At 39.1% G+C, this 23,723-nt stretch overlaps 1 protein-coding gene across 2 annotated transcripts; it reads left to right on the top strand.

The window, feature by feature from the left end:
* The first annotated feature begins 3,403 nt into the window (after nucleotides 1–3,403).
* pnpla7a (patatin-like phospholipase domain containing 7a) lies at nucleotides 3,404–23,071 on the top strand. Of its 2 annotated transcripts, none has more exons than XM_085164590.1 (36): nucleotides 3,404–3,543; nucleotides 3,955–4,006; nucleotides 4,123–4,197; nucleotides 4,433–4,520; nucleotides 4,718–4,800; nucleotides 5,202–5,302; nucleotides 5,409–5,549; nucleotides 5,657–5,816; nucleotides 7,043–7,123; nucleotides 7,662–7,790; nucleotides 7,922–8,002; nucleotides 8,128–8,257; nucleotides 8,351–8,416; nucleotides 8,523–8,599; nucleotides 8,729–8,884; nucleotides 9,043–9,120; nucleotides 9,572–9,777; nucleotides 9,892–10,023; nucleotides 10,215–10,338; nucleotides 11,478–11,591; nucleotides 11,888–11,954; nucleotides 12,315–12,464; nucleotides 12,833–12,896; nucleotides 13,151–13,319; nucleotides 14,835–15,017; nucleotides 15,239–15,357; nucleotides 15,506–15,662; nucleotides 18,134–18,250; nucleotides 18,328–18,397; nucleotides 18,595–18,711; nucleotides 18,860–19,008; nucleotides 19,129–19,281; nucleotides 19,493–19,612; nucleotides 21,155–21,239; nucleotides 21,698–21,810; nucleotides 22,323–23,071. In XM_085164590.1, the coding sequence occupies exons 1-36, from the start codon at nucleotides 3,533–3,535 to the stop codon at nucleotides 22,326–22,328; spliced, it is 3,924 nt and encodes a 1,307-aa protein (XP_085020716.1). In that variant the 5' UTR covers nucleotides 3,404–3,532; the 3' UTR covers nucleotides 22,329–23,071. The 2 variants fall into 2 exon arrangements, with proteins under 2 accessions (XP_085020716.1, XP_085020715.1); XM_085164589.1 differs by having other exon boundaries at nucleotides 21,695–21,810.
* The last annotated feature ends 652 nt before the right edge of the window (nucleotides 23,072–23,723 follow it).

Here is a 23,723-nt window from a genome sequence, read left to right as displayed (position 1 = left end):
GCAGTGCTACTCATTCATTTGATAAACTCTTTACCATAATGAATTATTTTATAGTGAAGTTATTTTCCTACTGATTTTGCCTTCCCTCAGTCTTGGTTGTCTTTGAGAGCATAATGACAATGAAGTGTAAGGTGATTGGTATATGTTTGTTAATTGCCATTTGGTCCCTTGTAAGTTATAAGTGACCTGTATAAACCTCATATTCTATCAGTTGATGGTGATGGTGTACTGCATCTGGTGCAGCCTCCTGTTGAGCCAGACCAACATGCAGTTGTGAGTACTCTTAATACTCCACAGATTATATGAGTTTACAGTAGAACAGCAATGTTGTTAATTTCTTTACTACAGGAAAATAATGAAGAAACATTGACAGCTGTTACAGAGGAGGAAGCAACAGAGACACTTTATGAGGTTTACATCTTACAATGGAAAATATAACAATTGAATAAAATGTGGTACTATAATAAAACCATGGACTTTCTATGTCTCTAACAGAGTGATGATGGAAATGAAGAGGGTCCAGCCACTTCTCCAACAAACCTTTCCTCAGTAAGATGTTCAGCACTGATTTACAACCAACGTAAGTAGGCATGTACTATGAATGTCAATGCTATTTCTGTGTTTCAATAGCTCCCTGTAAAGCAGCTGTACAAGACCTATTTGATCAAGAAAATAAAAAAAATGCGACTTGGAAATGGAACACTTCAAGCAGCAGATCCAAAAGACCAAGATTGAGATTTTACTGCTGGAACATCAGTTAAGGGTGGGTGAAGTGGTCAGAGATGGACGAATTATTTCAGTGTTTGAACAACATAATAATATACTTATTAATACTTTGTGTACAGGAAATACAGGCGACCAATAAAGCCAGTTGAACAAAAAATCTGTTTATTCTTCTTTCAACATGTTGAGGTGATGGGTCAAAGGAAATGATTGTGACATATGGTGTCTCTGACTGCTCTTCCATCTTGTATGTCCGTGGGAGGGTCAGGATGTTCATGGTTTGGATCACTGCTTATGTTTGGTTCAGAAGGACAGTGTTCTCCTCTAATTGTGGCAATGTTGAGAAGAATCACACATGCCACAATAATGTCACATGCCCTTTCTGGGGTGACCCTGAGTCTTTGAAGGCACTGGAACTGGGCCTTACGCATTCCGATAGTCATTTCAACTCTGGCTCTTGTCCTGCAATGAGCCAGATTATATCGCTGCTGTGGGCCCGGGTCAGGGTCAGGGTAAGGGGTAAGCAAATAGGGTAAACATGGATACCCCCTATCACCAAGCAAGTAGCCAGTGAACTCTCCTAAGACAGAAGGATACACTTCAGTTCAAATGTCCCAGTAGCAATTGGTCTTTATATATTTTAAAGTATTTTCAACTCACCATGTCCAAATTTTGTGCTCAGTGTACATTCACGAAAAATTTGTGAGTCATGAACAGAGCCTGGCCACTTGGCTTCCACATTTGTGATAATGTTGGCAGCATCACATATGATCTTCACAGTGCAGAGAACACAAATTAGCATCCATTACTATAATGAAATAATTTGTTAGTTTGAAATGCTACAGGGAACTATGTACCTGTACATTAATGCTGTTGAAAGACTTCCTGTTCACATAGTCTCCTTCATTTACTGAAGGAGCAATGATTGGAATGTGAGTGCCATCTATACAGCCAATCACGCCTGGGAACCCTGAAAATAAATGTAAAATTTAAGTAGTAGTTCAAGTATCACCACATCATGAATTAAGTTTTGTTCATCCTGATACCTGCAATTTTGTGGAATCCCTCTTTGATAAATCTTGTGGGTCTATGACCGGGGAACACCACAAACGAGTACAGGAGACGTTTCAGTGCAACTGTAACATTCCTGACTGCCCGACAGACGGTAGCCTTGGAAACGTGCTCAGCGTCACCAATATTATACAGAAAGCTCCCGTTTGCAAAAAAACGAAGTGCAATACAAATAATATGTACAGAACTGAGAGAATGTCCGCGATGTGTCACATGAGCAATATTAGGCCTGAGGATGTTATTCAAATAAATTAGAGATTGTGCTGAAAAACGGTAACGTTCACACAGAAAATCATCAGGAAATGATAAAATGTCCAAACGCGCTCTAATCACTCTCTCCCGGCGGAGAGCTCTGCGGAGAATTTGGGCTTCAACATCTACTGGCTCTTCAAGGAAGGGGCACGCCATGTCTGACACTTCCTACAGTCAGGTTTCCGACAAAGAGGCGGAGAAAGTCAGGGTTAGTTGAAGTAAACCTGCTAGGGGGCAGGTTAGCTTCACGGAGTGTGTCGTCATAGTAACTCACTCAGGATTAATCTAAACTCGCTTTGTGAAACTGAAAACCCAGAGTTTTCGTTAACTCAGGGTATACTTACTCAGAGTTTGCACTAAACCGGCTTTCTGAAACAGGGCCCAGGTCTTGAAGCAGCAAAGTAGCCCCAGACCATCACACTACCACCATGTTTGAATGTTGGTATGACGTTCCTTTTATCAAATGCTGTTTGTTTTATGTGGGATTTAACAGGCCCCAAGTCTTCCACAAAGATTGACTTTTGTCTTGTCAGTCCACAGAGTACTTTCCACAAACTTTTAGGGATGATGTTTTATTGACAAATTTTAGATGAGCCTCTGTGTTCCTTTTGGTTAGCATTGTTTTTTGCCATTGGATTTTTCTCATGGATGCCATTTTTGCCCAGTCTCTCTTTTTTAAATTGTTGAATAATAATGAACTCTCACTTTACCAGAGGCAAGTGAGGCCTACAGTTCTTTAGAACTTGTTCTGGGTCCTTCTGTGACCTTCTGAATGATTCGTCAGTGTGCTCTTGGAAGTTTTTTGGTATGACTGCAATGCCTGGGAAGGTACCCTACTGTTCCAGGTTTTCTCTATTTGTGGATAATGGTTCACCATGGTTCACCTGCCATTTCTAAGTCTTTGAGCTTAGAGAAATGGTGTCGTAACCCTTTCCAAACGGACATAAATCAATGACATTGTTTCTCATCTTTTCTTAAGTTTCTTTAGCTCGTGATATATTGTATTTTGAGATCTTTTAGGCTAGTTCACAAAGAAGTTCTAGGTTAAATCCGGACTGGGTGTGGCTAGTTAAAGCTCATTCAGCTTTCGTATTTTGTATTTACATATGTTATCATTGTCCAATATTAAAATGTATTTGATCATGTGAAGTAAGTGTGACAAATATAAATATTAAACGTCTGAAATAGGCAAAGGTAACTCGAAAATGCTATAGAAATATTAAGCACCATAAGAGACTGGTCGAGAAATAAACAAACTCCACTTCCTCTCGGATGTTTGTAGCCTTCAAATATGCTTTGTTAAAAACAGGAAGACGAGGATGTGCCTAGTCCGTTTCTGATTGGATAAATAATCTGAGCGCTACCAAGGTAACAGCGGATAAGGGCGGAGCTAAGCAAATGACAGCATAAAACTTTGTTAGCTTCTCGCTAACTTTATTCTAGCTTCTGTTTAGCTATGTTATCAGCTTGAAAACGGCACCCCAGGATGCTCGAAAAGTAAGCCTCGTGTCTTTTACACCCTGTCAACTTCACAGAGTTGGACTATCTTAGTTCTTCAAGATAACTTGTGAAGCAGCTACTCTCAGTCAGCTGGACAGCTGCTAGCGAATGTTATTTTAGCTAACGTTAGCTACTCCATTAAGACGTATTCAGTAAATCGTCTAAAGCTTGACGTCTATCGAAAGTTACTTTGTTGCTGGCTATTTATAACACCTAATCGTGTTTTGGTAATTTTATTAAGATGAATTAAGAAGGTGACACGACGCTACACGGCGAGAGTGGCTGCTAACATACAAATCCGTGTTCCCCTTCTTAATTTTTGCCTTTTCCTCAGCAACTTTTGGTTCCCCTCGATGGCATGTGATTTTTGGGCTGCAGACTCAGCGTTAATAGAGATTTGTCTTATAGGTTAGAGTGTCATGGAAAGGATGATGGAGACCTGTGCAAAATGGCCAGTTCAGTAAGCGCATAATTCCATTTAAAATTATTCCTAACTTTGTTTGAAAGGAGAAAAGTCAGTTAGTCGGAAGCTACCAGTGTTGAACATGTATTACTTGAATCTGTTGTTATATTTAGGTGGTAACGATGAGCAGAACTGATTTCCGTGCACGGCTGCCACAGTTTTTGGAGGAGAGGATGCAGACCAGCATGGTATGTAATGGAAATTGAGTGCCTGTGTTTTGTACAAGAAATGAAGGCCCTGGATACAGTGTTATCAAATCAGGCGGTTTTCCACTCCGTAGAGCTCGTTTTGCTTAGAGTTATATGGATAATTTAATTGTGATGCAAAGTTGGACTAAAAACAATAATTTTACAAACATGCTGTACTGTAACTGTGCTGTCATGTGATCATACTATTGCCTCATCAGTCTTGTTTGTCTTCTAGCTCACAGGTGTATTGATTGGAGCTATGGTTGCAGTTGTGCTGATTGGGATTGTGGTGCTCTTCCTTTACAGGAGATTCAAACATGCCCGTGAGTCATCTGACCTCTTGCTGAACTTCATATTTATTATATATATTATTAAATAAAATAATAATAATATTTATTTTATTTATAATAAAAAAATATATATATCCTTTTTTTTTTTTATATATATTCTTTTTTAACACACTTGCTGCAGAATGACATTTGTTGTTTATCTGCATTATATTTTTGGATTTTCCGACAAGGTAATCAACAACCGGGTGTACCTCACTATCGATTCAGGAAACGAGATAAAGTGCTTTTCTATGGAAGGAAGATAATGCGAAAGGTTGTCTTTTTCCTTTTTTCCTCCTCAGTTCTGTTGATGGCTCATACACACTCTCTTGGTATAGTCTAGTAGATTGTTATCTGCTCTATTAAAAACTAGTGAATTTTGCTTTTAATGCTTTTATGCCAACAGTTGATGTCCAAAAATACTTGATGTTAACATCTAGTTGTAGTTTCCAACACTACTAAGACTATAGTTTAACCCTAATACACAATGACTGAAAATGCCTTCAGTAGTTTGGCTTGATGATAGATGACAAACAGCCTTTCTATGTTTAATCCAGCAGTTTAAAAAAAAAAAAAAAAAATCAGTTTTAATATTTCTTAAGTAGAAGTACAACTTTGGATAAAATTCTTTTTCTGCGTGCAATAAACAAAATATATTTGAATATTGTTTTGTAGGTTAAGACACTCTCCTCACTTCCTTCTCCATCCCATCCCTCGCCATCAAAGCAACCACAGCGCATACGAAAAAGAACCAAAGTTCTGAACATAGCTCGCAAGTATGACGAAAGAACACATTTTTATATTCTGTGTACTCAAGGCTTTTTGTGAAATTAGTGTTTTGTTTTTAAAGTACATGTTCGTTTGTTTTTCTCCTTCTGACAGAATTCTGAGGATCCGGAGAGACCCTCCCACCCTGCAGCCCAAGGAACCCCCTCCCTCCCTGCTGGAAGCTGATCTAACAGAGTTTGAAGTGCAGAGCTCGAATCTGCCTTCTGAGGTCCTGTATATGCTGAAAAATGTCAGGTAGGCAAGTCAATTTTTTTTTTTGTGTGTGTGTGTGTGTGTGTGTGGGAGTGTGTGAGAGTGTGTGAGAGTTTTCTTTTTAATTGCTTTTGTTCTTCAACTTGTAGGGTCTTGGGCCATTTTGAGAAGCCTCTGTTTCTGGAGCTGTGTCGACATATGGTGTTTATTGAGCTACAGGAGGGTGAAAGCCTGTTCAAACCAGGAGATGATGATGACAGCATCTACGTGGTCCAGGATGGAAGACTTGAGTTGTGCATACAAGAGAATGTATGTGAATGATGTGTTGACTTCCATTTGTCTCTCTCTTCAGGCTAATTTTGAAACTTAATTACCTTTGGAATTCTATTGCCTCTTTCTTTTTATGCAAGTAATATTGTTTTTTTTTTAATTTTTATTCTTACTGACCTGTAGGGCAGGGCAATATGGCCAAAAATATAAACATTTAAAAGTGCAAGTGCAAATTCCTTGCTGACAGTTTAACCAAAAGGCATTTCCAGTACAAATTAGCTGACATATCCTCAGCATAACCATGTATAATATCCACAAAACTAAAAAAGAGGTTATACACACACACACAATGCGGTAATATTATGTTGAAGCACAGTACGTATTACTCCGCGAGGCTCCCGACTACGGTAGACATAATGCTCCGACAATCCATCAAGCGGTGCGGCTTCATAGCTTAGCAAAGTCGAACTAAAGCACTTTTGACAGATTTTTGAGCGCGGTGTACCACCTAAAATCGGTTTGGTAATAACGATGGCCTGCTTGCATGCTCTACCAAAAAATGTGCTTTGGAGTGTATCTGACAGATGAAAGCCCAAACCAGTTCCACATCATTGAAGTTGCACCAGCTTTACAAACCAATTCTGGTTTATCTGTTTCATTCAACAATCCGCTTTTGCCCTTCTCATTCTCTGCTGCCGCCATGTGCATATGAAAACAAAGGCACTGCACATGCGCGTTTACCCATATTTCAACCTGATATTTAATTTTCTTATCATTGCCTAACGTTATACTGGTATTACTGTGAATAGTATGATATGGCCCAGCCCTACTGACCTGTGACATTACATCAATTTATATAGAAAATGGTAAATTCAAAAGTTATATTGCAATTTTAACAACTGTGCCCACTGGTCATTATTAAAGTTCAGTTTAAAAAGTGTGATGCAAGGTCAGCTCCAAACTGTACCTAATTTAATTTACATTCATTTTCAGCGCCTTTTCTGTTTTCCAGTTTTACGTCTAATGATAAAGCATGAACACCAGAAGACAGTAGAATAAATAGTAACTACTTTAGTTTTGCCATCACAACAAGTGAGTGGCATCCCAATATGTTGTTGGCTTGCTTAAATTCTAATCATGTCCACTTAGCTGAAGTCCTACTTTCATCCAACTAGATGTCTGCAGATTTGTTTAGAAAGTGTGAAATATTTATTAATATTATTTTGTTGGCATCATGTCCTGTATTCTTCTTTTTTGTATTGCAGGATGGCACAGAATCAGTGGTGAAGGATGTCCTCCCCGGAGACAGCGTCCACAGCCTGCTCAGTATTCTGGACACTATCACTGTGAGCTCCTGTTTTTTCTCTCTCTAGGTTATGTCCTCATTTGCCTTCTGAAGTGTCTGTGTCAGTTTGATTTATTTATTCATTACCGTCATGCCCCTGAAACAAAATTAATGTACTTTGTATTTGCTGTAATTTGTTTATTTAAAGCTGCATCTTTTCGACTTTGTTTTTCTCTTCTTAAAATACATCATTGTCATCCTTTTCACACACTCAGATTAATGTTGTTTGGAACTGATTGTGCAGTAATGAACTCAAACCACGTATGTAATGTATAGACAAATCAGTTATTACAATAGAATAACTCTTTCATATCTTGTTACTTTGTTGCCATTGCATAGAAACCATTTAAACACTATCACACTTGTGTTATAGAGCTTTGAAGTGTTGACAGTTATTTAGGCCAGGTACACGTACAGGTCACGTAATAAACCTTAGAAAGTATCCTTAGCCCAATTTATTACTTAGAGGACAGTTCCAAATAGATAGCTGTGAAAGATGTGGATAAGATTTCTCTGATTCTTATCTTCGATTTTGCCAGGGTTATCCAGCTCCATATAAAACTGTGTCGGCACGAGCTGCAACTCGCTCCACCATCTTACGCTTACCTGCTTCAGCCTTCGAGTCAGTGTTTAAGAAATACCCTGAGACACTTGTACGCGTCATTCAGGTAAAAGAGTGCATGATGTAGTGTTTGTTTTTTCTCCAATTAAACATCTAAGTTGGAGCTACAACATACAACAATTAGCAGAATGTACTACATATCATGTTGTAGCTAGGGTTTTTTTTTTTTTTCCCCAGATAATTATGGTGCGCCTCCAAAGAGTCACCTTTTTGGCTTTGCATAACTATCTGGGCCTAACAACTGAGCTCTTCAATCTGGTAGGAGCAGAATTTGTTATTGGACACCTATAGTATTTATGTGCATACACATAGTCACAATGACTGTGTCACACAAGTTATGATGCAATTATTATTTTTTATTTACTTTTTTCCTTGACCGACAGGAGAGTCAAGCAGTGCCCTTGACCAATATAAACAATGTGATGGCAGAAGCAAATACTGGAAAGATGACTCGACGTCTCCACTTCCAGGACGAATCACCTGCCGGAACCACTGAAAACACTGCAGAGACAGGTCAAGCACACACACAAACATGCACTACATGCCGTTCAGTTTCAGCTTTGTCTTGTATTGAAACTGATCCAGTGCTGGCACTGACTTTTGTAGATGGTGTAAAGGACAGCCATTCAACCAGAAAACTGCGATCTACCTCTATGCCCACTGAATGCACAGGTGTGTCACTGCCTTGGACATAAGCGATCATCATCAGCCACATGGCTGTATTAATTTCCTGCACAGATGTACTCATTATCCTAATCCTTTGTTTTCTGAGTTACAGGTAATGACCTGAGCATGGCCTGCGAACGAGCTCGAGTTACCATTGAGGAGGCTCCATCGAGTCCTATCACTCACAAAGTAAGGTCTGCTTTTTACATTGAAGCGTGGTGACAGGTCTTGTGTGTAAATGTAACACAATAGCACAGTATCTGCTGCATCTTACCTACTTCCTCCATAGTAGTTTCTCTCCTGTGCCTGTCTTTGTAGCCTAGTCTGAAGAAGAGTGTGACAATGCAACACACACCATCTGAAGTATTTCACTATACAGACAGTGGAGGGCACGCTGATGCTACCTATCTTGGTAAAAGCGGTGCAATCCTCCAAGCTGCTAAGAAAGACCTGCTGGGAATCATCCAGCTGCAGGTGAGGGGTTAATTGGAGAAAATTCAGCTGGTGTCAGTGTTCTGATCCTTTCAATGCACCCTTTTAAATTTATTTTTGTGGCATGTTAAGTGGGAAAATGTTAAATCCACAGTCTTGTCATCATAAGTGGATATTTAGAGTGTCTTTTTCTATTGCAGGACCCTAGTCTGCTTGAAGGCAGAGTAACCGTCCACCATGTCAAAGCTGGCTCTGTGGTAGCTCGTCAGGGAGATCAGGTTGGAACAGCAACTTAGAACCTAGCTACTTTTCATTCTGTTTAATATTTTACTTCATTTCAGCTCTTTATTAATTTATGCCTCTACTGGACGACCTGGGAAACTAGTGTGCATGTAAAGTTGCGTCCATGTGAACTTGCTTGTGGGAAGAATTAGAAAGCGGCCCCCTTATACTATCATATGGTTAAAGGCTATCCTGATTCATACGCAAGAGGGGAAACAGGTTAAGCTTATAAAGTAAACAAACTAATCAGTCATTTAAAAATCTAAGGGATGACTGGGAATGACTTGCCTGTAATGTTTTCAACAGTAAAATTTGAATCTCAACACCGGTATTACTCATCTTAAAAATCATGAATTCAGTATTTCACCACCTGATTGTTAACAGCATTCAGAGTCGGACTGTTAAATCTGAGCATTTTCTCTCAATCGTTCCCTCTTGGTGTTTTAGGAGGTGAGCATCCACTTTGTGATTTCTGGCCTCCTCCATGTTTACCAGCGGATGATTGACCGTGAAGAAGAATTGCGCCTGTTTGTAACGCATCCCGGAGAGCTTGTTGGTCACCTTGCTGTTCTGACCGGAGAGCCCCTCATATTTACAGTTCGAGCTCAGCGAGATTGCAGCTTCCTCTCTATTTCCAAAACACATTTTTATGAGTGAGTGACACACATCCTCACACTGTTGTGATGTTCAGCACTGTAGAGTTGGAGGGGAAAACAAAGATGGCTACTTCTACTTTGTCCTTTTGTGGATTCTTCTTTATTCCTTAGGATAATGCGAGTGGAGCCCAAAGTGGTGCTTAATGTTGCTCATGCTGTGGTGAAGAGGATGTCATCTTTTGTCAGGCAAATAGACTTTGCTCTTGACTGGATGGCTGTCGAAGCTGGCAGGGCTGTTTACAGGTATTCCTCCGCTGACCTTGTGTATCATGTGGGAAATCAACTCGTAACACTACAGGCATTACTTGGTTCATGTGGGACAAGTTAATAAATACTAATCGAGGGAGGGGAAGCTGAATTTGGAAATGTGATTGTAAGTTGTTTGCAGATTTGCAGTAGACTGAAGTTATCTGTATTTTCTTTTCTTTTTGCAGGCAGGGAGAGAAATCAGACAGCACTTTCATAGTGCTGAGTGGTCGACTGCGCTCAGTAATCATGAAGGAGGATGGCAAGAAAGAGTTGATAGGGGAGTACGGACGTGGTGACCTGATTGGAGTGGTAAGCACCGTGACAGCCAGAGGGAAGACAGCTGGGGAAGAGTTGATGGAAGACTATTAATATCCATGTTGTATCAAACAACACTAGCTGTTTATTTTCATATAAGAACCTGTTAAAAGGTTAGATATAAAAAAAATTACAATGTTAATATCACAAATGGAGCTGCCTATTAGCGGTCAGTATACTGCATATGGCTGATGAGACTGGATTTCCTGTATGTTCTACTTTCAGTAAATGCAGACTAAGACTAGTACATCTTGGGATATATTTAAACAAAGGGGGGGAGACCAAAAAATGTATCCAAAAAGCAGCTGAAATGGAATATGCATAAAAAAAGCATGCAGCAAATTCATTTGCCAAGCTGCCAGAGGAGTGTGGGTGTTGTTAACCTTCAATACTGGTCAAAAGATTTGGGTCCCATGATGTTTATATTTATATTTACAAAAAAAAACATAATAAATGGATTGTTTGAAATTACTGCACTTCATATTACAATCAAAGGGAAAAGGGGGGGGGGCAGCATGACTTTGGGATACATTTTTATACAAACATGATTTGATGACGATGATCAAATCTGATTCTAAAGTATCTTCTAAATATTTTAATAGTACTGCCAAGTTTTTCTCAAATTAAACTCTAATATGGTATTTTCAACCTGTGTAAAGCAAAGTCACTTGGTTTCACTCACCCACCTCTCTGTCAGCTGGTGTGACTGGTTCAATGCTTCTAATAATACCTGGGTTAATGGATCCTATGGTTACTGTTACCTGGAGGAGAGACGCTGTCATTGGAGCTTCTGTGATAGTGATTGTGAGACAAATTTAGCATGGCTCAGATGTCAGTTTTAGATGAGGGGTAGAGGTTAATTTTAGCCTTTTAGCTTGTATGTATTCTTATTTATTTGTTTATTTATTTTTAATCGAAGGAGACAATCAGATGTCTGTTCAGAATATACAGTGCCTGCCCTAAATGAAATAATTGATACAGAAATGGCAAATTCCAGGTATAATTTCTGTACTATTATTTATAAATAATTATATAAGCATTTTTGTTATTAAGATGTCCAATTAGTTATTTACTTGCATTCCTGGATAGGTTTTGTTTGGATTTTGTGTAATTAATGACTTGTCTGTGCGCAGGTGGAGGCCTTGACCCGTCAGAACAGAGCGACCACAGTACACGCTGTACGAGACTCTGAGCTGGCCAAGCTACCAGAAGGTGCACTTTGCTCTATCAAGAGGAAATTCCCTCAGGTAGGCCTAATCTAATGTGTTAAATTCATCTGATTTGAAAATAATTCTGTTAAAGTAATCCTTTTTACTGGAGAGAACAAGTGCTATTGCCTCACCCGTCCCTTTCCTTTAAACAAAAAAAGACTTGAAGTAATCATGAAAATAATACAGATAATTAATACATTTAATCAAACTAATAAAAATAACATGTTGCATTCACTGAAACTCATCATAATAAACATTTAAAATAAAGTCAGGAAATGACTTTGTACTGCACAGTCTGAGTAACAGGGCTGATTATAAAATGTGCATCTCAGGTTGTCACCAGGCTGATCCACTTACTCGGACAGAAGATACTGCAGCAGGTCAATGGTCCTCTGACAGGTGTGTACATCTGTGTGCTATGCTGCCTATTTTGCTGGCTCTTTCCTGGCTCAGACATACTGGCAGTTTTTGGGAATAAAGGCAGTGATTGTGTGGCACATCTGTTTGTTAATGGATAAACAAATATCTTGTGTTTAATTATAATAAACTGAAAATGTTTTGATACTGTTTGTAATTTTTCTTTGGCTCTTGCTAAAAACCTCTCAGAAAGTCCTTCATGTAGGGGCTGGGAAAATAACAAACAAACTTTAGATTGAACATATGCATGGTCTACACGTGTTTTAATTGGTTAGGTTCTCCCATCATTTCTGGTATTAAATCTGTTTTTTCACCATTTGCAAATCTGTAACACATCTCCAGCTCGCAGTTTGGCCCTGCACACACCAGGAAGTAAGTGGGATGCAGGAAACCAAGCCTCCAACCTCTCCACTGTGGCAGTCCTGCCAGTATCAGAAGAGGTGCCTCTTACTGCCTTTACTCTAGAGCTGCAGCATGCACTCCTTGCAATAGGTAAGAATGGAAAGAGATATGGAAGCTCAAATTTGGCTTATAATCATTCACTGCTGTTCTCGACACAAAAACCCCCCGCTTCAGGTCATGGATGATTGTTTATTTTAAACATATGACCCGCCTACTGCTGCTCTTCACCCAGTCTGTTGTCATTTTCCAAAACTTCTTATCGAGGGCATGGAGGCATGATTAGAGGGGCTGCCATGATGGAAATGCTCTCCCCTTAAGAATTCTGGATTCGTATTTGCATCCTAATTTGAACTGTAATTGAACCAAAATCAAATCACCTTTCAGCTGTCTTTAACCTGGATGTAACACCTCCTTGAAGTAGACATTCATGGGTGTAATTTATCATCTCTCACATAAAGGTCCCACTCTTCTACTGACAAGTGGTATTATCAAACAGCGTCTTGGAGCTGCTGCACTTGACAGGTATGTTTTGTGCCAGATTCAAACATTTTATGCAATTTTGCAGGTCCATCTTCTCTTATTCAAACCTCAAATAAAATGAGTCTTTTTCGGTGTCTTACTGCTGTCTGTTGGTTTTTATTTTCTTTGTGCTTTGTCTTTCACGCTCATTAAATTCTGCTAAAGTTTGCTCTATTGGCACAAGAGGAAAATGGATGTCTTGGATGCTGCCAGCAAAGCAATGCTGCCTGTCATTAATGGACTCCTTTCCTCTTTAGTGTTCATGAGTACCGTCTGTCCAGCTGGCTGGGCCAACAAGAAGACATCCATCGCATAGTTCTTTACCAGACTGACTACACACTGACCCCGTGGACACAGAGGTGCATCCGTCAGGCTGACTGCATCATTATTGTGGGACTAGGAGAGCAGGACCCTACTGTAGGGGAGGTGAGGTGTTCACTCGTTCCCAGGAGAAGAGAGCGGTGTATTACTAGGAGCTGTTAAATGGTAAATGGTAATTGGCCTGTATTTGTATAGCGCTTTTACTAGTCCCGCCTAGGGACCCCAAAGCGCTTTTACACGTCCAGTCATCCACCCATTCACTCTCACATTCACACACTGGTGGAGGCAAGCTACAGTTGTAGCCACAGCTGCCCTGGGGCAGACTGACAGAAGCGAGGCTGCCATATCGCGCCATCGGCCCTTCTGGCCAACACCAGTAGGCGGTAGGTGAAGTGTCTTGCCCAAGGACACAACGACCGAGACTGTCCGAGCCGGGGCTCGAACCGGCTACCTTCCGATTACAAGGTGAACTCCCAACTCTTGAGCCACGATCGCCCTGTTAGAGCTACACTTTCAAATCATGCAAAGACACCCCCAAATTACTGTGAAGCCACATTCACAAATTATTGTGAATGTGGCTTCTTTTCACCTCTGCCAGCAAATCAGAAAAATACCTGAAAGCGGCAGTGTGGTGAGATGCACCACCTGCAGGGTAAATAACTCAGATTCAATAAACAAAGATTCTGCAGTTCATTAAAAACAGTTTTGTATGAAATTGGCAAGTTTGGTACTGGAAGCTTTCTGGTTTCTATTTTGTTCAGAAATGACTTGGAAAGACATGCAGTTTGTGGGAATAGGTTAATTGGATAATCCAAATTGCCACTAGGTGTGAATGTGCGAGTGAATGTGAGTGCGACTGGTTGTCTGTCCCTGTGTGTTGGCCCTGCGACAGACTGGCGACCTGTCCAGGGTGTACCCCGCCTCTCGCCCTATGACAGCTGGGATAGGCTCCAGCGCCCCCCGCGACCCTGAAAAGGATAAGCGGAAGCGAATGGATGGATGACTTGGACAAATCTTGACTTCATGCAGGTAAACAGTTCATGTGGAGAAGAATCTCAAAAGCAATGAGCTGCTTTTTTTTAAAAATTTTTTTTTAAATTTTTTAAAAATTTTTTTAAAATTTTTATTTTTTTGTGTGTGTGTGTGTTAGAGAGATGAAAGCTGATAACATAATCATGGACTGTAACATCAAATGTTTTGTGTGTGTGGGTATTTTTTTTTTTTTTTTTTTTTTTTTTTTTTTAAATTGTGTAGTCTGCTTGTGTAATCTGTCCCTGTATAATTGTATCTCCATCTTTTATTTTATCTTTCAGGACATACATGAAAGGTGGCGTATATGTTACAGACACACTATACCTTAAAAAGATGCAGGGCCTGTTGGTCACACAAGCATGCCTGAACCAGGACATTATTTATTTAAAATGTATTTTTAGTGGAATTTTTTTCTGCTTATTCCTTCACTCCAGTTTTTAAAGATAACAGAACATTGTATTTTTTTCAGATATGATTAAGAAAAGTAATTGTTTGTTTCATAACCCCCCACCCCCCCCCCCCCCCCCAGGGACTCAACTCCTATAGTTCATGAAATGTTCTAAAATATCTGTGCTGCTTTCTCTGTAGTTGGAGCGTATGTTGGAAGGAAGTGCAGTGCGTGCGCAGAAGCAGCTTGTGCTGTTGCACAGAGAAGATGGTCCTGCACCCAAAGGAACCGTAGACTGGCTCAACATGCGAAGCTGGATTTCCAGACACCTCCACCTTGCCTGTCCCCGAAGGGTCTTCTCCAAACGAAGCCAGCCCAAACTGGTGAGAATGGAAGACCCTGGCCAGAATGTGCTGTGTGTATAAACCCCCCCCCCCTTTTTTTTTTTTTTTTTTTTTTTTTTTCCCCCGTCCCTCCTTTCAGATCCTCCCTCAGCTTGGCATTTTGTAGTTTTTCTTATTTCCTGTCTTTCAACATCAGTACATTCATTCTTATTCCACTTGTTTCGTCATCTTCTTTTAGCAGTACTTTGCTTTTTTTGCAGTTGGAGCTGTATCAGCGTGTGTTTGAGAAACCAGCAGATCGCCATTCTGACTTTTCCCGCCTGGCTCGTGTTCTTACAGGCAATGCTATTGCTCTTGTCCTGGGAGGAGGAGGGGCCAGGTAATGTTTGTCACATGCTTGTTTCTCATCATAATTTTAAAGACAACATTATACAACATCAGCTCCTAATGATGCTGGTTATTTATGTCAGTCTTTTCTTTGTTAAATTTTTGACTTTCCATGTTTGTTCCCCCACCCTTCTAACCAGGGGTTGTTCTCAAGTGGGTATAATGCGTGCACTATGCGAAGCTGGCATCCCCGTAGACCTAATTGGCGGAACATCAATTGGTTCCCTGATGGGCGCTCTATATGCAGAGGACCGTAGCCACAGTCGCTTGAGGATAAGAGCTAGAGAATGGGCTATGGTAAGAGTCAGTGGCAATTACTGTAGTATTTCAGATCTAAATCTTTCTGAATCCACTGACATCTGCTTTGCTTTGTTTTCCATAAACTATTCAGAAGTTGTCTTATTCTTTCTTTAAAAGTCACTTCGGAGGCAGTTACCAGAACTCTCAGTTCAACCACAGTATAATTGTTTTGGGTTTTTGTTTTTTTCTTTTCCCTCTTCTAATGTTGCTTAAAAAATAAATAATAAAATGGAGGTATGGTTTCCTGGAATGACATTGAGCAGAGAAGTCTTGAATTTGATCAGTGTCAAACTTTTAATGATAACAATCTAGAGCATGTTTTAATCTTGCTTTAAACTGGGTTAGTTATACATGGGTGTGAGACTTTCTTCCTGAAATGATTTAAGTCTAATCCAATTTACATCTCAGTTCTGCTTTTAATCTGATAAACCATGCTGAGCACATTAACCACCATTTCATATCATGTACAAGTCCTTTTCCTGCATTGAGTGGCTCTCTGCCTTAGAATGACCCTGCCTACGTCCATGCATCGTTTTCTTTCCGTTTTGGCCTCCCGTCCACACTGAGACGGCACTGAAAGTAAATGCAGCATTTTCAAAACGCTCTCGAAAACGCATACATTTGAAGACTGTGCTTATGCGTTGCAGTGTGGACAGCGAAAATGGAGACTTTCGAAAACGATAATGCATGTTAGTCCTGTGACCAATTAAACAAAGATAGCGGAGGGCATTATACAGCAGTTGTTTTGTTTGCGCTTAATTTTGACAGCCCTATTAAGATTAATATCAGTTTGTACATGCTTCAGATTGCTTTTCTTCAAATTCTTTAATTCTCACTCGCTTTTGCAACTTTGTACTTTTGTGTTACTTGCAGCAACAACTCCACCTCATTGTTAGTCCATTTAAAAAAACAAAAAAAACCCAACAAAAAACAAACTCTGTGTTTTTCCTTGACATTTTGCCATGACGTTTCAAAGAGCCGGAAAATAAATAAACGGCAGACAGAAATGAGACAGGCTGAATCTTCTTGCGTTTCAATGTGGATGCAGAACTCTGTGAAAACGACTGAAAACACTAGTGTGGACGCGGAGCGTTTTCAGACAAAAACACAGTTTTCAAATCTATCCGGGCTAGTGTGGACGTAGCCTTAGATGTAACACTTCAGCTGTATCCCTATTTAGTATGCATCGATCTGTGTTTGCAAGCCCCGCTCATTCTCATGTTCTCTTACTGCATGTGGAAAAGACACAGTAATGTAAAGAGTTATTACAGTGATCAACAAGGAAATGGAGTACTCCGAAACTGTGCCATGTTAGGTAACCCTAGGTAACATAAGTCCCGGGGGCCAGAATAAGTCCACTATAATTTCATAAGTTTTCCTATTGATAAAGACTACCCATCCATCAAAGTAATTAACTAACAGATAAACAGTTAAATGACAGGAAAGTAAATTTTCAACTATTAGTGAGTCCACAGTAAATTAACAAAACTTTATATTTTATAATTACAGGACTGCCTGTCTAATGAACTATCGTAACTTTTTCTTTAACTTAACACATTTATCATGTTTCACTGGTCCAGCCTGCTAAGATCAAAGTGAATTTGACATCACTGTCCTGGATTTTCTGCTCTAAAAGTTAGCCCCACCTCACAAGTTGACAGTGTTGATGTGTTATATCTTAAATCTTAGCTAGAAGACATGAAAGTTAAACATGCAGGTAATGTTACAGATGAGCATTTTAGCTTACAAGCTGGAGTGAACAAATTGACCAAGGGTGTGGTGTGGTGTCAAAATTAGTTTTGCAGTATTTTGAAGGCATTGAGGCAAGATGCCAGAAGTAGCTTTATAGTGTAATACTCGTGACACAGTATTGACAACTAGCAGGGCTTGTTACCGGTATTGATACCGGTATTTTTGATGCTATGATATGGCACAGCCCTACTTCTAACACGTTTTAAGAAAAACTAATTCATATGGACATGTTAATACTGTAAAAAATGTAACTTTGTTGGAACATATCCATTAAAGCTGATTTGAGACACCTGCTCTGTCTCAGGTCTGCAGGCAGAGCATTTGGTAGGTTTTGGTTTTCCATGTTGTATATGGCCTGTCCTCCTCTGGCTACGTTCTTGCCTACAGAAGGTTCAAAATAAGTTTGTTCTTAGCAGACGCAAATGATGAAAATTAAGATGTCACAGGAAGCAAAACTGCATAGTCAATATTGTTCAAATGATTGAGAAATGTACACACTTGTCAGACAAAATATGACAAAAATTAAGTGTGTGTGGGGTTTTTTTTTTTTTTCTTTTGCAGTGCTGGGTATAAGGTGAGAATTGTATTAAAATGAAGTTAAACTTTTAGGGATTAATTCTGCTTTGCACTTAAGCAAGTAGATCTTGAGTTGCTTAGAGGTGGGAAACATTTATTTGAACCTCGTTTTAATTTGACTCTTTTGGCTTTTCCTGTAGGAAATGACTTCAGTATTTAGGAAGGTCTTGGATTTGACATATCCAATCACATCCATGTTTTCTGGTGCTTCCTTCAACTCTGGCATAAACAACGTCTTCAAAAGCAAACAGATTGAGGTGAGCTAAATGACAGTAGGTGTGACCCAGCTGTTGGAATACTGATCTGAGGCCAGTGTAAATTCTGTGTCATGTAGGACCTTTGGATCCCATATTTCAATATCACAACTGACATCACTGCCTCTGCCATGAGAGTACACACTGATGGTAAATACAGTGTTCAGTTTATTTATTTTGAAAGAATCATTCTGGTCTTGAGTTTTCTGAATTGTGTTTTTTGTGGTCATAGATGAACTGACTCTTTTTAATAGTCTCTGATTAATTTTCGGTTGATTCAGATTGGTTGCTTGCAGTTGGGCTTTATGCCTTTTAAGTAAGTTTAAGTTGCTTGTTTGTTATTTGAGGTTCTCTATGGCGGTATGTCCGTGCTAGCATGTCTCTATCGGGATATCTCCCTCCTCTGTGTGACCCGAAAGATGGACACCTGTTGATGGATGGAGGCTATATCAACAACCTGCCTGGTTTGTTACATTCAGTTTGTACTTTCCCTTATTAAGTATTAAAAGTTGCCGTACTTTGATGTAGTTACTCAGCTGTTTGCTTATAGCAATATATTTTTAATTTTACCAGTACTGTATGCTGTTTGTCTTCTTCCCCTGATTCTCCCAGCTGATGTTGCACGCTCCATGGGGGCCAAAGTGGTAATAGCTATTGATGTGGGCAGCCGGGATGAAACCAATCTCACTAATTATGGCGACTCACTCTCGGGCTGGTGGCTGCTATGGAAACGCCTTAACCCCCTTGCTGAGAAAGTTAAGGTGATGGATTGATTAGGAGTAAAGACGCACCATGCTGTGCAGCAATGTTTTTAATTCTATCAATAAAAATAAGGATATTTTTGGAAATCATTTCAGTGATTTATAAGTTAATTTCAACAGGTGCTAAACATGGCAGAGATTCAGACTCGGCTGGCCTATGTGTGCTGTGTGAGACAGTTGGAGTCTGTGAAGAGCAGCGATTACTGCGAATATATCAGACCTCCAATCGACAGATACCGTACACTAGAGTTTGGCAAGTTTGATGAAATTGCTGTAAGTTTCAGAAATTTGTTTTCACCTGAACTCTTTTACCCCTGATCATGAACAAGTATTGAAACTTTCAGATGTTGTAAGACAAAGGTTTTTCATTATCTGACACACTAGACCAACTTTTAAAAAGAACTTTTTTGGCAAATAGAAAATGGTACTGATATGTGAATATGTTTGTGTGATTTTTTTATTTTTTATTTTTAATTTTTTTTAGGAGGTGGGGTACCAGCATGGCAAGACTGTGTTTGATGTGTGGCGTCGCAGTGGTGTGGTGGAAAAAATGCTGAAAGACAGACATCAAGAAGAGTTCCACAACACGCAAAGCAGAAGCAATGTAAGGATGTTGGCAGTGAACAACACATGGACATACACTAGAACATGAAAGAGTTCAATAAAAATCAACAGCACAGTATAGACTTTTCTTTGACGTAAAACCACAAAAATATTGTGATGCAATACAATATAGTATATTGAACTTAATCAAGTTGTTTTAAAATGCATTGCTTTAGGGTTGTAATCACATTGAAAACTTTTGTTCTCTAGCTTTTAGCAGCCAGATTTTGAGATGCAAATTAAAAATGAAATACTAGTAAGTAGCCATATTCAAATCTCACTCCTCTGAATCTAATGTAAAAGCAACAAATGGACTTGTAAGCAGTCCTATTACAAATCCCTTTAAAAGAATACAGCCGTTAACAAAATGTGTCAGGAAAAAATTAGAGGGTATAAAAGCTATTTTCTACAAAAGGGAAGCTCGAGGAGGAGAACACTTCTCTGCTGTAGTTTATGGTCTTAAGTAATCTTACGAATCTGACTAATTATCTTCAAAATCCACGTTCCTTTCATCCAGAGTTTAATAAACTCACTTTAAGATACAATTTATTTATTTATTTAACACCCCACTTGCAGTCCTTTCACATTCAATTGACCAGTTGGTTAATTAAATATTTTGGGATCATTTTCTCACATTTTATTGGTTGTGCTATATGACTTGCTGTTAACAGTGCAACATTTTAGACCTTAAGCTCTTTTTTTCTGACAAAGTAATAACAATAAAACTATGAATTTGCTTTTAATGTGCACAAAAATAGATTTTTGTGCACCAGATTTGTTCCAAGCAATGTCACAGAAAGACAAAGCTCCTAACCAAAAGGTGACGAGAATGATGAAGAAGTTGTTTACTCCCAGTTTGAGCAACAACACAAGGATGAAGGGTAAAACAGCAGGACTCACACTGGCAACCTCCCCCTCCCTGATAAGAAACAACAAAGGCAACAGAACAATTGCTGAAAACAGGATGGAGCCACTTTTATGATTGCAGATCTGAGACCGTAATGTTTAAGACTAAATAGCTTCGGTTCTCATTCTTTTAAACAATAGGCATCCCACACAGTTAATGAATGCCTTTCTATTTTCAGATGCTACTGGAGAGTACAACAACCAGGGGATGCAATGCTTCTCCTTCTGTGATACATTTGATACTATTTATTTGTATGGATGCACAAAATGCAGATCAAGACTTAAAAACATAACCAAGGTTTTGGGACTAGTCGAGCTTAAAAAAAAAAAAAAAAAAGGCAAAACCAGATGTGCTTCACCAAAAAGCTGAAATTGCACAAAAGTCTGCAGCAGATTTATTTATTTATTTATTTATTTATTTATTTTATTTTATTTTTTTGATGCAGTTAGTTGCCATTATACTTTGCTGTGTGTTGGAAATTACAGCAATCTAGAGGAGGACGACTCCATTATAGTGTTTCTTGCAGCTGGCATGCTTTGCACACAGTTTGGAAGCTTATTCAAAGACAATAAAATTCCATAATGCGTCCTCAGTAGTCCCTGTAACTGACTGTGGCTTTTTTTTTTTTTTTTAAAGGTGGTGACATGTCCCAATGCTTCCTTCACTGACCTGGCAGAAATTGTGTCCCGCATTGAGCCCATCAAACCTCCTCTTGTGGATGGTAAAACTACTGACACACACTCCAACACTGCAGCTTTCAGCCACACTCAAAGTACTTTTTAAGTACGCTCAAGTCTCCATGTTTATATTTGTCATTCTTGACCTAATGAAAAACAAATCAACCCCACAAACAAAAGGTCATATTTTATTAGGTCAGAAGTTTAACAAGTCAGGAGACTGACTTGTTAGCCTCAGTGTAAAACCCGGAAAAGGGAACGTGTTTTTATTGTGCAATTTAGTAACTAAGCATTTACAAACTTGTTCTTATTCCTGTTTTCTCTATTTATAATGCATTTGTCATCCATCACTCATCAAAGTCCACTCTGTATGACATTTCTAATGTTCTGACTTATGCACCTGCACACCCACGTGTATTTGTCACCATTCTGCACTCCAAATATTCCAGTTTATTCACCCACAGTGTGCTTCCTGTCCCCCACTCTTTCCTTGCATCAGAAGAATCCGACTACCACACTGACTATGAAGAGGATGCACTGGAGAGTGCTCTCTCTGACATGGAGACGTATAATCGCTATGGAGAGCATACTGAAGGGGAGGAGACGGCTGACACGGTGCGAACTTGTGGTAGTAAGATTAGAAACTGTGGGCTCTCTTTAAAGAGAAGAAGAGCAAGCAACCACAGTGAGGAATTTGTTTTTACTAATGTCTAAAACAGGCTTTTCAGGTTCCATTATAATTAATTTTATTGTTTTGCAACACAAATTTCCATTATTGCAAAGGTTTGTCTGGCTTACAATGACAACACACTTGATCGGTCCTCTCGGTAAAAGGATTTTCATAAATCACTTCTTGGGAAACCAGACTATCCTGCTAGCTACTATTCAAAGTCAGATTGAGGTTCATACTGGAGTCTGGCCAGTTTATGCTTTAAAAGTGATTAATATCATTAAAATAAGTTTGAAATTAATTTTGAAGCCGTTGCAGGGGCACCTAGTTCAACTAAAGTGATATAATTTAGAAGTTGGGGCTTGAGAACATTGTATACCTGAAACAATACAATTCAGGTTGTGTTTTGTATTTATTTATTTTATGGCTGTCTGACAATTTAAACATTCATTTTTAGATTTAACAAAGAAAAATGGGGATGACTATGCACGCCTCAACCTGATTCTCAGGATGTAGAACTGGATGGGAGATCGACATGCTCCATTACCCCGCCCCCCAGCTGCCACCATCAGTTTCCGGCTATCCCTAACAGTTCACTGGAAGCGATGTCAAACCAGCAAGTAAATTCCAAGTAGTTTGTTTTTTTGAATGGTGGAGTAATAAAAGTTGCTTAAACAGGTTAGCACAATGGAAGCATTCTGTCTTTGCTACATTTTACCCTCCAGTGTGAAAGACCAGACTCTACCTGCAAAACTTGTCATTTTGTGTGTGTGTGTTTTTTATAACTTGCATTTCTGCCGACGCCTCTCGTTATCGATACAGGGAAGAAAATGAGCTAGCAACATAGGGTTGACAAGCAATTTCCCTGCAGAATAAGCGAAGCACAAACTTCTAACCTCCTTAGTCACCCTTCATGCAGTCATCTCACTTTCATTTCCACTACACTGTTTAACATACTTGTGTGGTTTTTTTTTTTGTTTTGTTTTGTTTTGTTTTGTTTTTTTTAAAAACAAGCTGAATTATATCAAAAGGTATTTTAAGGAGCAGTTATCTGGACTGTTAGACAGTGTAAGGCTAACATGTCCAGCCTTTGAGTTTGAAACTTTGTTCTGGCCATGTTGGATTGGAGCTTAAAATATTTTCAGTGGTTGCAATCCACTTCAAAAAACTAGTTTCCCCGCTTTTCTGGTGAGAGCCCCCCCCCCCCCCCCCCCCCCCAAAAAAAAAAAAAAAAAATCTGTTTTGAGGCTGCTCAAGGCTGAACAGCAGACATTGTGGATCTGTCAAATGAAATCTGTAGCTCAACTTGTCTCTACATAGTTTATGCACAGGAATATGTGCTTGACCAAGTGTAGGTTGTTTTTGTTTGTTTGTTTTTGTTTTGCTTGTTTGTGTTTTTGTTTTGTTCTTACCTCTGCGATGTAGAGCTAGGGTAAATAATTTTTTTTTTTTTTTTTTTTTTTAATTAAAAACAAGTTATCTGTGCATACAGATTTTTCAATGTAGTCAAAATATATATTTAAAGAATATATACATATTTTATATATGTGCCAATTATGTAGGCCTTCTCGATTAAGAGTTGTTCAGTCATTCCAAAAATGCAATTCAATGCACAATCGGTTAAGTACATAGCTTTGATTAACATGCATACTTGTATGACACAATTAAATTAATACACTGCTAATTTAATCTACATAGTAACAAAAAGATGACTCAGAGGAAGGATCTTCGCCAAGACTAATACTCCAATAAAAGATTTTTCAAAAAACACCATGCTCAAATTCATGTTATTTAATAGTAAAGGAGTACTGTATTTTTCAGACCATAAGGCGCACTGGATTATAAGGCACACTGTTGA

The sequence above is a fragment of the Neolamprologus multifasciatus genome, chromosome 7, assembly GCF_963576455.1.
Source record: "Neolamprologus multifasciatus chromosome 7, fNeoMul1.2, whole genome shotgun sequence".
NCBI lineage: Eukaryota > Metazoa > Chordata > Actinopteri > Cichliformes > Cichlidae > Neolamprologus > Neolamprologus multifasciatus.
The sequence above is the reverse complement of the archived record's forward strand: the minus strand, read 5'-3'. Positions and strand labels throughout refer to the sequence as shown.

What these genes read in the sequence shown, in the direction of transcription:
- pnpla7a (XM_085164589.1), top strand. An exon ending in CGAGTCCTATCACTCACAAA is followed by an intron (nt 8,600 to 8,728) that starts GTAAGGTCTGCT and finishes CTGTCTTTGTAG; the next exon opens with CCTAGTCTGAAGAAGAGTGT. An exon ending in GGTCAATGGTCCTCTGACAG is followed by an intron (nt 11,955 to 12,314) that starts GTGTGTACATCT and finishes ACACATCTCCAG; the next exon opens with CTCGCAGTTTGGCCCTGCAC.